General features: G+C 40.2%; 1 protein-coding gene and 1 long non-coding RNA gene across 9 annotated transcripts in view; one reads left to right on the top strand and one right to left on the bottom strand.

Annotated features, from left to right (window-relative positions):
• Positions 1-1,767: 1,767 nt before the first annotated feature.
• The window catches only part of LOC106015266 (uncharacterized), a 52,334-nt gene continuing 37,360 nt past the window's right edge, over positions 1,768-16,741 (top strand). For all 3 annotated transcript variants that reach the window (XR_001187173.5, XR_011806827.1, XR_011806828.1), the window contains exons 1-2: positions 1,768-1,901; positions 2,766-2,848. This is a non-coding gene — a long non-coding RNA (uncharacterized lncRNA). The remainder of the gene's footprint in view (positions 1,902-2,765; positions 2,849-16,741) is intronic.
• The window catches only part of NEUROD6 (neuronal differentiation 6), a 50,116-nt gene continuing 47,939 nt past the window's right edge, over positions 14,565-16,741 (bottom strand). For all 6 annotated transcript variants that reach the window (XM_072033280.1, XM_038175348.2, XM_038175347.2 and 3 more), the window contains one exon: positions 14,565-16,469. In XM_072033280.1, the coding sequence (XP_071889381.1) occupies positions 15,435-16,448 (1,014 nt within the window). In that variant the 5' untranslated portion in view covers positions 16,449-16,469 and the 3' untranslated portion in view covers positions 14,565-15,434. The remainder of the gene's footprint in view (positions 16,470-16,741) is intronic.

Genomic DNA, 16,741 nt, shown 5'->3' with positions numbered 1-16,741 from the left:
TAAGAGATGCTCATTATTTTCCTAAAAACACAGGAATTGGCTGTACAGTGTAGGCTGATGAAACTTCAACAGCTGTCTTCTAGGAAGCAGTTTTTTTTTCAGAATAGACTATCAAGGGACATGCGAATAGTACACCAGACTAACTCTTAAACAACAGGCATTCTTACAAATGATGAAACTCAGCTATGAGCGCCTAAGAATAACCTCCTTTGGATGGCAGGGGTGGAATGTTGCTCTTCGTGTACTGCAAGTACTAAAGCCTTACATAAAACATTTTGCTGGGTGAATGTTCTGTTTATACAGCTTATAATATTTGCAGACAAAATCCATCTGAAACACTGATATCTTAAATACTACAAGGATCAACCCTTTGGACAATATGGTAAATCTCTTTGTATGAGAATCCTTAACAATGCTGCTTTCCAAATGATATACAATTATTGCTTCAATCAGACTAATAAATAATTCACATTTCTAAATGGTTTCTATGCAGGGTAATAGAGCAGTATGGTAGGGTAGGAAACATCCAGCTAGAGCCTAAAACATCTTCAGACATAATCCTAAAATAATCCTGTTTTCAAATGGTAAAAGTTCGTGCCTCCTGCTCAGGCAGCACATCATCAGCATCCAGATCAGGAGTTATGCCAAACTAGCTGTAATCTAATATGGAAATGAGATGTTGGCCTTGATATTGTGTCATTCTTCTGAATGGGATCACCTGCACCCATATCTCCTAGGAGGAAATTTCAAACAGAGTTAGCTCCTTAAACCTTCTAATTAAAATGAGAAATCCCCAGGCTTCCATGACTCAGCCTCAGAAAAAGATTATTAGGAATTTAATAGGGAAAATATCACATCTCAGACCATCTGTGACCCAGTGCTCTGTGAGAATTTAAAGAAAACTGGAGGGAGGAGGTGCACGCTCCAAAGCACACTCTAGGAGTACTTTGTTGGAGCTGCAATAAATCAACATAGTTAGAGTACAGCCTTTTTCAGATTTAATTACTGTTACATAATTATTAGCAAAGCAGTCTCCTCTGAAACTGTAAAACTCATTACATCAAAAATCCCCAAGCTCCTGATGGAATTTATGAACTAGTTACTTTCTTCCTGGCTCTGGGAAATGCAATAGGTTGTATTCTGTTTAATCTCCAGCAGATTTTAGTGTTCTGAGCTATTCTGTTCTTCTTAGTTCCGGGGAACTTTCCATGTTTGCTTTTTTCTTAAAAAAAAAAAAAAAAAAAAAAAAAAATCATGTTCTTTTTCATTTGTTTGCTTTTCTGCTGCTGGCACAGAATCTAGATGTAAACAAGTAGGAACATTTCATTTCCCCCATCACTGTAGAGATGCCACTGATTGAGCTAAAATATGGATTCCCTTATGGAGGTGCAAAAGAACAAAATTTTATTATTTCTTTTTCCCTGAGGTTTTGCTGTGAATACACAGCTTTAAAACCTCCCAGTGATCTGGACAAGGCCTGTATCAAGTCAACCTGAGGCCAGCCCTTTCCCAACCATTGCTGCCCAGTTTGAAACCTTTGGCAGGAGCCTCCTGGCTCTCATGTAGAATAATGGAGATTGCACGATGGACAGGCTGACACTTAAATCCATAACAACATCTTATGAATAGATGTAATGAGACATCCCCTCAGAGAGCTGAATGAACAGGTGAGGAATGGCAAATGGATACTGTAAGATCCAATTATTTCAAATCTAGAAAGGCTGGGCTGAGCAGAAAACCAGGTGATAACAACTGCAGCAATCCTTACTTTCTTACTTCTTCCTTTAGCCAGGAAATTGCAGACCTTGTGCTAGCACAGCCTGGCTATCAGCCCTGGGAAGTATTCCTAAAGCTATCACTTTGGCTGCTTATTAACTCAGGAATCACACTGACATGCTGGGGTAAGTATCATAGTATTTTCAGAGGTGACTCAAAGGTAATCAAAGTTTTTACCTATGTCACAAAGATGAAATTATGTTTACCTGTTGAAATTGCTGTGATAATTGCTAGAACAAAGAATTTTGTTTTGTTTCTTCTTGAGATGCTCTCCTCAGTTTGTGGCATCAGAATGTAACTGCTTTTCCTGTGTTCACTCTTCTAAAATATAAATTTGTGGTAATATAAATCTTTTTTTTTTTTTAAATGCAAAACAGTAAATCTTAAAATAAGAACTTTATAAAAGCCCAACATTTATAGGTTCAATCCAATTTTATTTATCTATAGATATAACTCATGTCCCAGGGTTTAAACTAGTAACTTAGAAAACCTGAGGCACTGAGCTATGCTGGATCAGGAATATAGGGAAATTTGGTTTTGATCTGCATTTAATATGATTTAATTATATTCACAGATATTTCTATTAGTAGGTATTACAGGTTACAAAATAACAAGAAATCCATGAAAGACAATAAAATTTAACTTATTTTTGCATGACATTTTAGTGTGATCTGAATCCTGAAATGCTTAATAGTGTTAAATGATACATTTATAGCACCCCAAAAGAGAGATTAAGGAAGCAAGTGAGTAAGAGCCCTCTTTCCAAAAAGAGGAATACCTCGCTCAAGGATCGGTGCTTCACGCTGTACCAGCTAAAGTGAAGTTTCCTGCACTACATTCCTGTTAGACAATAGATGAACGGATGCTTTAGAGAGGAAGAGAGAAGAGTAGAAACATTTGGAACTGGATTTTTAAACAAAAGAGGGGTCAGTAGTGTTCAGTAAAAATAAGATTGTTTTTTTTTATTATTATTTTTATTTTTCTCCAAGGAAAAAGCAGTTCCTTGAAGCATTCTGGAGTAGATCTTGGGCGGGTCAGGAGATCATAAGGAACAGAAATTACAATAGCTAAGGTAAGAGGAATGAATAGCTTAATCCTTGTTGGTGGGCTGAAGAAGAAAGAAATGTATCTAAAACAGAAGATTAAGATAGGGCATAAAAATAATCCTAGTACCATCCATTAAATTCATTTGAACTGCAGGGACCTCCATATAAATCTAGGTCAGGGAGAGAAGAAATAAAAGCATCCTTGAAGGCTCTTTCCTTATCTGAACAGCTCTTCCTCTAAAGCATCTCAGTGGAAAACTGTACTGAGCTTATTTTCTTGGGCACGTTATCACTTTGTGAAAGATGGGCTCAGGATGCTTATTGGCATAGAGGCAGAGAGCATGATTTGGGCAGATATGTGGGCCACTGGGTAAAGCATCAGATTGAGGTCTCAGACACTTGAGCAAGTTACCATAGCCTAATGAGTTCCTGTGTAGCAGCTGAGCTGTTGCAAATGTAGGGTAGCACACGCTAATTTATACTATTTTTGCTGAGGCTCAGCTGATGTATGGCAACCATTAAGCCAAGGTAACTCAGTCATATGTCTGAAATCTGATTTCAAGAATGTGGGTTCAGCTCAGTTCAGGGGTTAGGTCATCGGGCTTCTGCTCACTTCATAACTTCTCTGGGCAAACACTTAGTTTTCTTATATACATATAAGAAATATACATACAGCAGTAATGGTGACAGCTTACAATTATGAAGTGCTTTGGGGTAGAAGAGAGGGTAAGGTCATTATTTTTTATCTGTTGGTGGTGGCTTTTTTGTTTGTTTGTTTGCTCTGTGTGTGGGAAGAGGAATACTATGTTGCTATTTGTTGCTGGGTAGAAGCATGGAGTATATTGAACTTTCTGAATTTCATGTGAAGTTTTCCTGCTTGTCTTCATTAATACCTGAGTAAATCTTAATACCTTCATTAATACCTGAATAAAAGTGTTTAAAGGGCTTCTGCTGGTATAAATGAGGACAGGATTTTGCCATAGGGATATAGCCTTCTGTTGGTGAGCACATATAAACTCAGCTGTGATTTATCATAATTCTGGTAAGTGCTGAGGGAAGAACAGAAAAATAAGAAAATATCCTTGCTTTCTCTCTAGATTTTGCTTTTCATTTACACTCTATGATTCTACATTTCTATTAGGGCATTTTGGAAAGTACCATGCACTCCTATCTTCCTATGAAAAGAGAAAAGTGCACAAATATTCACACTCCCCCCTCCATTTTTTTGGATGGTGTTCTTTTTTAGCATTTAATATTGAGAGTTTTGGTTTCTCCCTTGTTTGAAATGAAGGTGTTCCCCTGTGGAAGGATTTTCATTTTATCTTTGTATAGTGATCATAACATGTGGCACTCCAGACAGCTATTCTACTCGGAGCTGAAAAACACCAAGCATTTCCTTTAATACTACCAATAAACATTTGTGTTATTTTTTTCCATAAAGTGGTACTCCAAGCACCGTGCCAGTTCTTCAAGTGACAGATTCTTTCAGAGGCGGAAGAAAAGTATCAGTATTTATTGATTACTATAAGTATTTCTGAACAGTTTAAGAAGCACAAAGTCCTAAAATATTTATGCATGCACATCAGTTACAGTACTCTGCTACCATTTATTGGGTAGAATGACAAAATACATGCATCAGAGTTACGATTGCTGTGATAATTACTTGAGGGAATCACTCCATAATGAAAATTAAAAATAAAACCATGTACAGTGATTAAATATTTGTGGAATGATTTATGCTAGAGTCATGAAGGTGTTTCATATTTCAAAATATTTGATCCAGAAAATGAATGTCCTGCTGCAAAAATTGACATCATTGTATTCTTGCAATAACATCTCTAAGAATTACAAAGGACTGTGGTTCTTGTGTACTTGTAATCAATTTCCTGTCTTTCTCCTCTTGTTTCAAAAGGACTTTCCGACAACAAACTTGCAAATCACCGCAAAAACGATCAGTTATCACTCCGGTGTGTATTTAGAGTAGATGATAATATGGAACAAGAGAGCAAGAATCAAAGACCGTGGTTTGGGGGTCCTCCCTCGTAAGCATAGGCCGCCTCTGCCTAGTTATTCATCAGACTAAAGATTTTCAACAGAGCTGTGCTAACCCCCTCAGCTACTGCTTCTGGGCTGGCAGTAGCAGCTGTCTCTTACCATTATGCCCCGAGGAAGCAATGGCATTTGCCAGCAACTCCCTTTGTGTCTAACTCATTTCCTACATTCTCTTATTTCATTTGCATAGTCAACTGGTCCTTATGCCTCAAGAAAATCAGGAGAGCATCTGAGGAATAAGTTGTTAGAAATGAAGTTTTTAAACATCACACCAGGAGGTGCATGCACAGACCTCATTATATTCCCAACAGGTCTGCCAGCTCACGAGAACATAACACACCAGAGAGATGCTCTCTGTACTAACAGTTGACAGGGCTAAAATAAAGGAGGCATCTCTCTCCCTGCCATCTCAGAAAATCTCTGTGTAAACTCAGCAAAATATTTCTGATCCTACTTTCCATCGTGACACTCTTCCTGTGGACAGACCTTTATTGATGTCAGAAGTGTTGGAAAGAGTAGGACTTAAGTTTTAGCAGGCTGCCTGCTTCCATTGTTCTTTCCTCCATCTGTCTTCTTTCTTTCACAGTAATTTAGCCTGGGGTCGTCCCAAAAGCGTCAATTAGAAATTAGTCAAAATAACCTGAAATCCTGGAAGAGGTTAGATCAGAGACTTGTTTTACTGAACCACTTCACAATCAGGAGTTCAGCATCGGTAGTGCTTTCATCTTTGCTGTTTTTTCCTATCTGTAGTTAGCTGGGCTGCAATGGCATGCTGATGCCTTTGCCACCCACAAGAAATCTGGTAAAGGTGCTTTCCAGGTGAGCAGCTGCATTGACACCAACCACTCTGAGCAACCAACGCATACTGATGCCTTATAGGTCTCTCTGATAAATAAAAATAATCAAACTCCCCCTTCCTACTCATTTGCACAAGCCCAGGGGCTATTGGTAAATATGACCTCCTAGTTGTGGATGGTGCTCATGCCTTTGTTAGGTGCTTTCAGTAACTGAAGGCTGTTGCTTGATGTATAGTGGTCTCATGATGCGAAAGGCTCTTTTCCACCCCAGCCCCGTGCCCTCTCATTCTTAGTGTGAGCATTACTGGGGTTGTGCTAGGTATGATTTCCCGGCTATAAGAGTGAACAGGTACAGCACAGCTGATCAGTGCTGTACCCAGCCAGCTGCTGACATCAAACAAGTGGCAAAGATTCAATCACAAGATCTATTAATGAAAATATGATATTTCTGTGATTATTCTGTGATAACCTATGATTTTGGCCTTAATCGCTGTTGACCTGGTACTGACCACTGTGATGCTGCAAATGCCAGTAGCCTGTCTGAAACAACAGGGAAAACACACTGGGAATCTCCAATGGTATTATTAGCAAAGGCGGTCAGAGTACTTCCAACAAAGCAAAAGTGCTTCAAAATATCTTGCTTTGGTTATGAGGAAGACTTCATCAGATGGGTTTTTTTGAAGGAGGGGGGAAAGTGACAGAATGAGTATTGCTGTGACCTGTGTGGGCTTGCAGCCTGGTGGCTTGAGCTGTGGTGTGGAATGCTGATATTTACAGCCCTGCTAAATTTATTCAGAAAGAGCACGGTTTAACACTTCTGCTCTCAACCAGGCAATTGATCAATCAGACATAAATGTAGAGGCATATATGCACTGTAACCACTCTCCAGTGGCCTTTGTTAGGCAATCAAGAACCTGGTGTGTCTGGAGTTTGGTGTGGTCTTGGTTCTTGAGGAAGATATGAGAGATGTGGCAAGGTTCCTTCAGACATGACAAGGTTCTGCCACAAGCCAACTCAAAATACAATAGATGTGCAAAGCACTGCCTTTCTCTACTTTATGTGTTCAAACTAATCACAGTGTATATTATACACATATAACTCTGTGTATGTTATGCAAAAACTCAGCAGTACATCACTAACAATCATGGTGCATATCACTGTCAAAATTTAGGCTCTAAAGCTGTTTTTAGTTTTTGTAGTCAATGCTGATGCTGTGTCACCTTATTACAATGCTTTGGTCCTGCTGGCTTCAAAACTGTTACTGGATAATCAGTACTTTTCAAAAATCAACCATCATGGTCAGGAGACTGAACTGGTAATAGACTGACTGTGGACACCTGATTTTTAAACATTGGTTGTATCCATGGTTCTATAAACATATGTAGACATTTCTCTGTCTTATGTAAGATATGATAATCCCATATTAAGTTTGTGTGTTTGGGCTTGTTTGGACTGTTGTACCTATGTAGAAACCACCTAGAACAGCTTTTCTGCCAACAAGCATTAGTTGACTTCAGATGCCTACAGACCATTCTGCAAATGAGTCTCTGTAGTGACCAGGGATCCTAAAATTGAAGCCATATGGAAACTTACTGTGCATATTAAATTGCATGCAGCAGTGTTAACAGCATTTTGATTTGTGGCTGCAAGTAATAAATGAATTATATTAATTTTGTAGCTGCAAGCTAATTTCTCCAGAATTACTTTTTAATAACCAGCATCATGTTCACTAGTAAGATTTAAATACATTTAGGAACAAATTTGAGGATTTTTTTATTAAAAAAAATAATGCTATATTATCATTTGAGACTGAGTTTATTTAATAATTCTCTAGATACTTCAAAGTAAAATATCACGTGGCAATTGAATGAACTGCAGACCAGACTACGTATACATAGTGTGGAAACTGGTCAAATCACAGGCAAAATGGTAAAGTAAGCAAACAATTTGTGATGGACTCCATGCTGTGTACTGTTGCCTTCACACATATTGGGCTGCAGAAGAGAAGAGGCAAGTTCAAAATGGATTTAGCATGTGTGTTCCCAGGGTTATCCCTCCTTGTGTGCAGTGCTCCTTGCCAGTAACTGGTCCTTTTTGGAGGAGGAGCTGCTTCTCAGACATATCATAGGTGACTAAGAATATGAAGCATGATTCTTGCCATCTGGGATTGGTAGAGATGTGTGTGGTCCTGTATTAAATATCTTTTATGCCTTGGTCCATTAATAACATCCCAAGTACATTAATGCTGATGTTGATGGTGTCATTTTTGCCCAGAACAATGCTGAATTTGAAGGGAGAACAGGTCCCAACACACAGATGGGAAAGAGAATATGAGGAGTATGACCATGCTGTCAGTGAAATACCATGCTCAGGCAGCTTGTATCGTTAGTCTCTCAGAGAGGCCACTAGGCACAGCTTAATTGAACGCTGAAGAGCTCTTCCATAAGGCTGTGCCTGTGGTAGAAGCCATTACTCATGGTGGAGTCACCATCTTACAGAACGCACTGACATCTGCACGAGTACCTGAGGGTATGGGGAACCCGCGATTGAGTAAGATGTGGATGTATTGTACAGCGACGTATCTCCTCTAGGGCATCTTTTGCAGGCTCAGCTGTTGTGAAGTGCCTGTTAATCCAGCATGAAGGCTGAAGTAACTGTTACAGGGTAGATGACCTGCTGTGCAAAGCAACTGTGTAGTTCAAAGTAGACATAGTTGTAGCTGGAACATGTTAGCTGTCCAGGCTGAGCACACTGGCACCCCAGCTCACACTCAACACGCCTGTCCCTGGGAAGGTAGTTCTGAGAATTTGTTGTGACCATGAAGTTGTCTTTTTCTCTCCTGGAAAGCCAGGTACCTGTCTTTCCAAATGGCTGTCATGGTGCATCCTACACTAAAGTACTCTATTCACTAGGAAATCTCTGGCCATATTTCTGGTGGCATTTATTCATTTTCTTCATCACTCATTATGTCAGGGGTGTTCTTCCAAGTTTGCAATATTTGTCTTTCTGATTTCTGGGTTCTTTTTCTTAAGTCATTCAGAAAGTAAGCATGACATGAGGCTTGGGGATGGCCTTGCCTTTTTAGCTGAGTTTGTATTATGTTGTTGCTCTTTAAGGGAAAAAACAGGTAATTAGAAAAAGTAGGGATATAGGAAAAATAGGATTGGAGGAGATGTTAAGATTTTAGAGTTTGGATCTACGGGCTGAAAGTCTGTGTAGCTGAACACCTGGGGAATGTTGGCTGGACACATTGACTGGCTATTTGTTCACTATCACACCCCTAAATTTAGTGCCCCTTTGGCATCAAAATTGGTACAGCAATGTGCATTGAGTTAAATGTTTTCCTCACTTGCTGATGGGGTTCCACAAAATCTATTTCTCAGCATGTATAGGCATGCCTCTATGTATGCTGATAGGTGTGAACTAACACATGTATATCTATTGTGGGGAATATACTTAGTCATTTGAAGTAATGTCCATTATCAAGACAGAAATACCAAGCCCAAGAACAGCTCTCTTCCTAAATCCAGGGATTAAGTGCTTTGCTTTGTGACTGACACAGGCTATCCCTCAGAATTTGGGGATGGAATGTCAATTGTACAATTAATAAAATTACTCAGAATTCTGATCCTGCTTCTTTCAGTGTAGGACGTTGCTTTTCTTTCCCACATGGACTTCTTCTGGTATGGGGGAAGTATACACTAGCATTCATATGGGTTTTCCCCTGGATTCTGAGGAAGATCCCGTCATAGCTTCTTTGTCTGCAAGCTGTCTGCCCAACAGAAATGTCACTTCAGTTGCATCTAAGCATTATGCAGCTGCTCTTGTGGCTGTAAATAAATAACATAGCGGATAAGGCTACGTTTAGCTTCCCATGTGATTTAGAATCCAATCTGGTATCTGCTGAGCTCCCATGGAACAAGAGCAGACCAAGCCCTCTCATTCTTGCTTTCAAGAATACAGAATTTATGCTAAAATCTCTGATTTAACCTGAATGCCCTTTATATATAAGGGCCTTCATTTCAGTTGATTATTATAATTTTCATTTTGCAAACAATACCCAAGCATGCCAGAACTTATAACCTTTTATGTGTGACTAAACATATAGACCAAGAAATTTCATCAGTTTGGAAAATCTTGTTCCACATATTAATTAACTACAATACAGAAAGGGGGGGGGGGGGGGGAAGCCTGATTACTAATGTCCTACAGAAATGAGGAAAAAAACAATACCAGAATATCAGAACCTGGAAAGCACAATGTTCACTAGGCTGGGGGTGGGAGGTGTGCACTGAAAATCCTGGAAAAATATAGGTCTGTGTATATATATATACATATATATATATGTGTGTGTGTGTATATATATGTATATATATATGTATATATATGTATATATGTATATGTATATATATGTATACATATATGTATATGTATATATATTAATATCATCCTCAGCTAGTTCAGAATTTCAGCTGAAGCTAGAATATGCCTTGTTTCCTTTTGGTGCATACATACGTGTGTCCTAGAATTAAATAGTGCAAGTAACGCAGTTACAGGGATAAATGTGGAAGCCTAGGGAGCCAGTGACAAAGGAAAATAGCCAAGAGAAAATAACATTTTGGTGGAAAAGGGGGAGAAAACCTCTTTACAACTCTGTAACCACCTATGTGGGTGATGTCAATGAAAAGCCAGTGGCAGATCATAGCAATATTCCTTACTCCACACTGTATGCATTAAAAAGAAATAAAATAAAAATCCAGAGCTCTTTTCCCTGTGAATTTTGTTTCATTCCCCTTTTTCTAGTTCATTCTTGCACATTCTCTGGGGCAAGGGGGAAGGATTTGCAGGAAAATAGGCCATCCTCTTGGCACAATGTGAAAGAATTTAGTGGGACGGCTCGTTCAGGTCATATTGTGCTGGGGAGAGGGCTTGGGAGCTCAATTCTGCGTGGCAGCCCCGTGTCTGGTAGTTAGATTTGTATCAGTGAGACACGACAGGTCTGCCCTTGAGATTCTGCAGTGGCGCAGTGCCAGCTGTTCACCGTGCTGATCTGTTTCTCTCCAGAGCAAAATCACAACCTGCTGCTGTGGTTCAGCTCTGGGTCAGACCCATAGCAGCCACGTTACTGGGGATTTTTTGTTGCTTTTTTTTTTTTTTTTTTTTTTTGAAGTTTGAAGTTTCATAGAGAGAGTTGGTTTCCTGACCAAAGAAGCGGTACCATCACTGCTACTTGTGCCTCAAATGCTGTAGGGTTTTGGTACCGAGAGAAAACCCACTTTGACCTTGATTATGGACCAGAAATTATAACAATAGACTTGAGTTAGGCCAGATTCACAATCTGAGAAACAAAACCATGCAGCTACCTAATTGAGGAAAATATTATTTGCTTTTTCAAGAAAAGATTCTGCCGTATGTTTCACTGGGATTTCACTCATCTTTATTGATGGCATTTCACTTAATTTGCTGCCATTTGAGAGCCCTACAGGCAAAGGGGAGAAGAAAAGAGGAAAGTAGGGGTAAAAATGGTGCGGGGGAGGGGGAATTGCTAGAAAAACCTGCCATCACTTGCACATCTGTGCCATCTCCATACATTTTAAAAATCTTTGTGCAGATATCTATGAAGTGAAAGAACTCAGGTGATCCCAAAGAGAGCAAAACATGTGTCCTAAAATGAGTGTATTCCTACTGTAGGGCAGGGGAGCTTTGAGAGCTCATCTGAGGTCTGGCAATACAGTGATTATCTTTTCCTCTCTGCTTGGCATGGAGGACTTGTAGGACTGCAGGGCAGGGGCCACTGTTGCTTAATTTTACTTCTGGTGTATTCTGAGAAGGAGCCCAGAGGTACAGCCTGGCGTTACCCTAGCCTTGATCACTGGTTAGCCCAATGCTGCAAAGCAAAGAGTGCAAGCTCTCAGTATGCTGCCATGCCTCCCACCCTTTTTCCAATTCAGGCACATCCCTGTCTTCAGCAGGGCTGGCTGAAGTCCTGGAACACGACATTTAGTTTCTTTTCCAGTATTTTTATTAGTAAAACTAATATATTCTTTTTTTTTTTTTTTTTTTTTTTTTTTTTTTTTTTTTTTTCTCACTCTGTTCTGACTTTTTGGATGTCATATTTTATGCCTTCATGTTGGAAAGAGAATATTAAATTAGATGGATGTTTAATCTGAATCAGTATAGCCATTTACAAATAATTGGTATCAGAAATACAGGATAACAACATAGAGTGCTTTTTAAAATCTAACTCAAATGTTACTCTGGGAAATAACATATGGCAAAGAATTTCACTGTGCAACAAACCCATATAAGAAACTTTTTTTTTAATTTTTTTTCCCTGTCATCTTTGGGGTTCTCACCTTTACATTTGATGGAAGCTTTCATTACTCTTATGCTAAAGGATAGAGATGAATAGAAACCTCTCACCTAGTTTTTCTGGAGCAGTCGCTGTTTTGCATATGTCTGTCCTACAGGAAGTGAAGGTAGTTAGAAGAAGGCAGGCAGAACTGAGCAGCTTTGTTTTGCTGTGTAAATGGGGCTGAGAGGAGGCAAATCTTGTAATACAGAAGTGGGATAAAGAAACCCACTGGCTTATACTCCTGTGGGCTGAAATTGCTAGGGCTTTCTCGATACTTGGATTTTGTCTCTAAAACAAGGCAACTTCAAAGGCTTTTATAAATCAATTCAGAGCCCTTATGTTCTGCAACGGACCAGCTAAGGTGAACAGAAATGTTTGTTGTGTGTGTGACAGAGAAGGTATGTGAGAGAGCCTGCTTTCCAGGGACTTCCCTATCTCAGTATCTAAATAATCCATACCCTCCCAGACAGGGAATATTTTATTTTTATTTTATTTTATTTTTTTTTCATGCTGTCTCAATATTTGTCTATGACTTGCTCCATTATTTATTCTGGACTGGCTTTCCAATTTGCAATGCCCTGAGCAAGTGTGGTGCCTGCCTTGAGCTACCAGAGGGTGAATCTGGCTGTGAATTGCCTCCCCATCTGTCGCGGAGTGAGCGAGAAAGATCTGAACTGGCAGGGAGGGGTATTCCTCCTCCCCCACCCCCTTGGTTCTGCTGCCAGAAGGGAAAACTGGAACTGGCCCATGAGTTATTAAGTTAATATAGGGCCATGGAGCTGGAGACCCCCAGATTGCAGAGTCCAAAGTCCTAGCACCCCTTGGGTGCCTGCTAAACATATTGTGACAGGCATCGCATTCCCTCAGTGCAGAACTTTACAGCTGCTGGTTTGCTCACAACCCATGTAGACTCACCCTTCTCTGGCTCAGCAACACAGTTCTGAGGCACTGGGCTAACTTGCAGCCTCCTGGAGGAGGCTCTTCTGAGAAAACTTGGCTAGATATGTTGCCCATTGCTGCTCAGTGGGAGGACATCTTCCCCCCATGGGTGCTGCACAAGATCCCCTGTTTCTGGGCACACTTGCCTAAGGTTCCTTGTGAAATGTATTAATGTATATCTTGGTATCTCTTGCAAATCTGTGCCCAGGACTGCAAGGTTTCTTCTCCTTGGCCAGCTGCTTCTTCCTTCTACCCTCTCCTGTCACCTACCCATCCTTTGCTGAATATCAGGCAGTTCTGAATAGCCGCAAAAGGAATTTATTTTACCCTATTCTCTTTCCCCACACTTCTCTCACATTCAGTGCAAAACACTAGGGAATGTTTTTGACCTGGCAATCATCCCCATCACCTTTCATCCCATGCAAGAACTGCTGCTTACACCTTCCATAGCCCTGACACTGTTGACTGGTAGGATAATCCTGATCAAATGCCCTGAACAGTGGCTCAAAACTCTGCTTTAAGAAGCTTTATTTTGGACTTGATACTTATGTCTAAAGAGGATGTTGGTAGAGCAAACCCCATGTCCAATGCTCATCCTACTCCTACTAGCTTGGGAGCATTTAGACTGTGATCCAAGCTTTGGGACTTTGACCGCTTGGGGTAGTAGCATGGTCTTATTTAGAAAAGATAGGAACCTGCTGTTTTCCTGAAGAGGAGCTGCAGTGTGTGATGGGATAACCTGCCACTTGTGAAATTAGGCAAATTATCAAGATAAATGGTGCTGTCCCCTCTTTGTCAAGCTGTCTCTCAAGTGAGGGTCTAAGGCTTATGTGATGTTAACAAGATATGGCTCAGACTGTGATTCAGCCTGGAGTCTCTAACATGCAGGTAGAATATGCACTTTTTATGTAGTTTTGGAAAGGGATTCCCTGCTCAGTTCCAGTTTAGCTTTTTGGTACTTTAGGTGAGTTACTGTCTGTTAGCTGTTATGTACCCCTCAAACTCAAGATATTTTGCCCCTTCAGAGATCTAAAGGCTGATTTTGAGTTTAGTTATAGCTCATCAGGAAATAGTTCTGAGCAACTAGAAAGCAACCAAGGCTCAACTGAACTCTACCTCATAGAGCATGGGTGACCATGCAGACTTTGCTAGCTGCTCAACTAATGTGGGTTGCAGACACCTCTGTAGTTTGTGGTGCTGTTTATTAGCAAAGATGAAGTTCAGCAGTGTTCAGGAAAGCCCATGACCTTCATGTGCGCTCAGAGCATTACCCGTATGAAGTTTAGCATCTGCATTTCATTGAGCTATAAACTTACCTTCTTCCTCTCATCTGTGTTTTATTTAGCACATAGCATACAGCTGTTTCTGTGCTATTTTGGGTCTGTTTTTGCTGTGTTGCTAATGTAAAATACTGTGAGGTTTGCCCTGATAATTCAAGATTTCCATCCCCAGGTTCAAGCACTGTAGGGGTACAGGAGAGAAAGCTGTGTAGGCAAGACCAAAGGCAGCTGTATACTGTGAAAGAATAAGTATCAGGCAAAATACAGTATCACAGCTAATAGATGTATTTTAAAAGTGGAAACATCTATGTTTAATTGCATTTAAAATACGTAGTGAGAAACCACAGTTATACATTGTTATAACAAACCTTTACATCTGAAGTCAGAATAATACAAAAAAGTGCTGAATATATATGGTCAAAATAACTGAGGCAAAATTTTGACAACATCTTCTAAAATAGTAGCATGTGGCCCCTGACAGTGACACTCTAAAGGTCAGGCTGAATAATCTCAGTAACAATAATGCCTTTTTGTTAGCTTACCCAAAAACAACAACCGAAAAAACTGTTTTTTTTTTGTTGCTTTTTTTTTTTTTTGCATAGCTTTCAATATTGCTGCACTCTCACCTCTGCATATTGCAAGCCCATCTCAGTTCTGAGATAATTTCTTTAAAGTTCTGAATATTTTTAATCCAGTTCTCCTTCAAATACATAATATATAATTTCTACCAATTATAAATACATAATTTTTATTCATCTGATTTCAATAACATGCATTTGTATAATTACTGTACAATCAAAATAGACATTGACTTTACACAGTGTGTATGCTTTTATTTCAGCAGAAAACTGTTCAGACACACTGCTCAACAAATCAAGCAAATGGGGAAATAAAAAGGAAAAAAAAAGGAGGAGGGGGAATAAACTCTGGGAGGAAACAATCTCACAGTGTTTACAGACCCTCCCCCCCACCCCCCCAAAAAAAAAAAAAAAAAAAAAAGGGAAAGGAAAAATACTTATCAGAAAAAGGATTTATTAATACATAGAAAATCCCCACAATAGTTGAAACACACTTTAGAAACTAGTAAACACGTTAAATAGAGTTGTGCCAATTACGCAGTGCCCAAGCATCTGCTCACTCTTAATTAGATGGGGAGGTGAATGACCACTGTTTATTTTCATTTTCCTCATTAATTATGAAAAACTGCATTTAATTCATCTTGCATGGTGAGAGACTGGCTGCGCAGATGTAAGTCGTAAGGGAAGTGGCTCTCTGTAGGCAACCTGAACATAGAGCTCTGCCCAAGGGGACCCCTGGGTGGCACTGCACAGTAATGCATGCCGTAATTGTAATTTTTGCCATAGTCCAAGCTTTCTTCTTGCTTCAGGGAAAATATCCCATTATAGTTAATTGGGGGAGGACTTAAGGGACCTTCAAACTGTGGGCTGGCACACTCGGGGGAAGTGCTCTCATAGAAGGACTCGTACGCGCTGCAGTAGTTGTAAGGTTTCATGGACTTGGAGTTGTCGAGAGTCCCATGCCCTGGGGGGGTGCCGAGCTCGGGGCTGTGGTAGGGGGGGTAGAAGGTAGAGTAGGGTGAGCGGGCGTGATGGGCGCCTTCACCCGCCTGGCCCATCAGAAAGCTTCGGGCATTCAGCTGCAGGCATCCCGCCACCAAGTTTGTTGTTGGCTGGGACAGACCCTTGCACAAGTTTTGGACGAAGGTGAGCAGGTCGGGCCTCTTGCCAATTCGCAGGATTTCGGAAAGAGCCCAAATGTAGTTCTTGGCTAGTCTTAAGGTTTCTATTTTAGACAGTTTTTGTGTTTTAGAGTAACAAGGGACTACTTTCCTTAAATTGTCCAGGGCATCGTTAAGGCCGTGCATCCGGTTCCTCTCTCTCGCGTTGGCTTCTTGTCGCCTGAATTTGATCCTTTCCATCCTGATCTTGCTTGTCTTTTTTTTCCGAAGACCCCTTCGCCTGGGCAAGCCGTTCTCATCCTCCTCTTCCCTCTCTTCCTCTTCCTCCTCTTTCTCTGTGTCTTCTCCAGGAGATCTTTTAATATTCTTTCCTCGGAGTACAATCTGCTTCGAAAAGCTTTCTGGGTTCTTCATTTGCTTTTGGTCATCGCTTTCTCTGGAAAACTTTCTGCACATCTGGGATTCTGGCATTACAACAGACTCATCAAATGGTAGTGTTAGCATGGTTCTATAATCTTAAGTTACCTGAAAGAGGGCCAGCACAATATTTAAATATTACCATTTACAAAGTTTGCCGACTTACAGACACATCCTCATGCACCTTGAATTTGTCTGAATGCACGCTGTATGTACAGGAGTGCGTGTGTGTGTGTATAAAGGCACAGTCTACATTTTTCTCATGAAAGGTCAATTGCAAATGCTTATCAAAAAATAAGTGTTATCTAGAATTTTAAAATCACTTGAAACATTCGGGATCTCACAAGAAAAAAACACATTTCTTACAGATAAGTAGAGTA

The sequence above is a fragment of the Anas platyrhynchos genome, chromosome 2 (assembly GCF_047663525.1).
Source record: "Anas platyrhynchos isolate ZD024472 breed Pekin duck chromosome 2, IASCAAS_PekinDuck_T2T, whole genome shotgun sequence".
Lineage (NCBI taxonomy): Eukaryota > Metazoa > Chordata > Aves > Anseriformes > Anatidae > Anas > Anas platyrhynchos.
The sequence above is the reverse complement of the archived record's forward strand: the minus strand, read 5'-3'. Positions and strand labels throughout refer to the sequence as shown.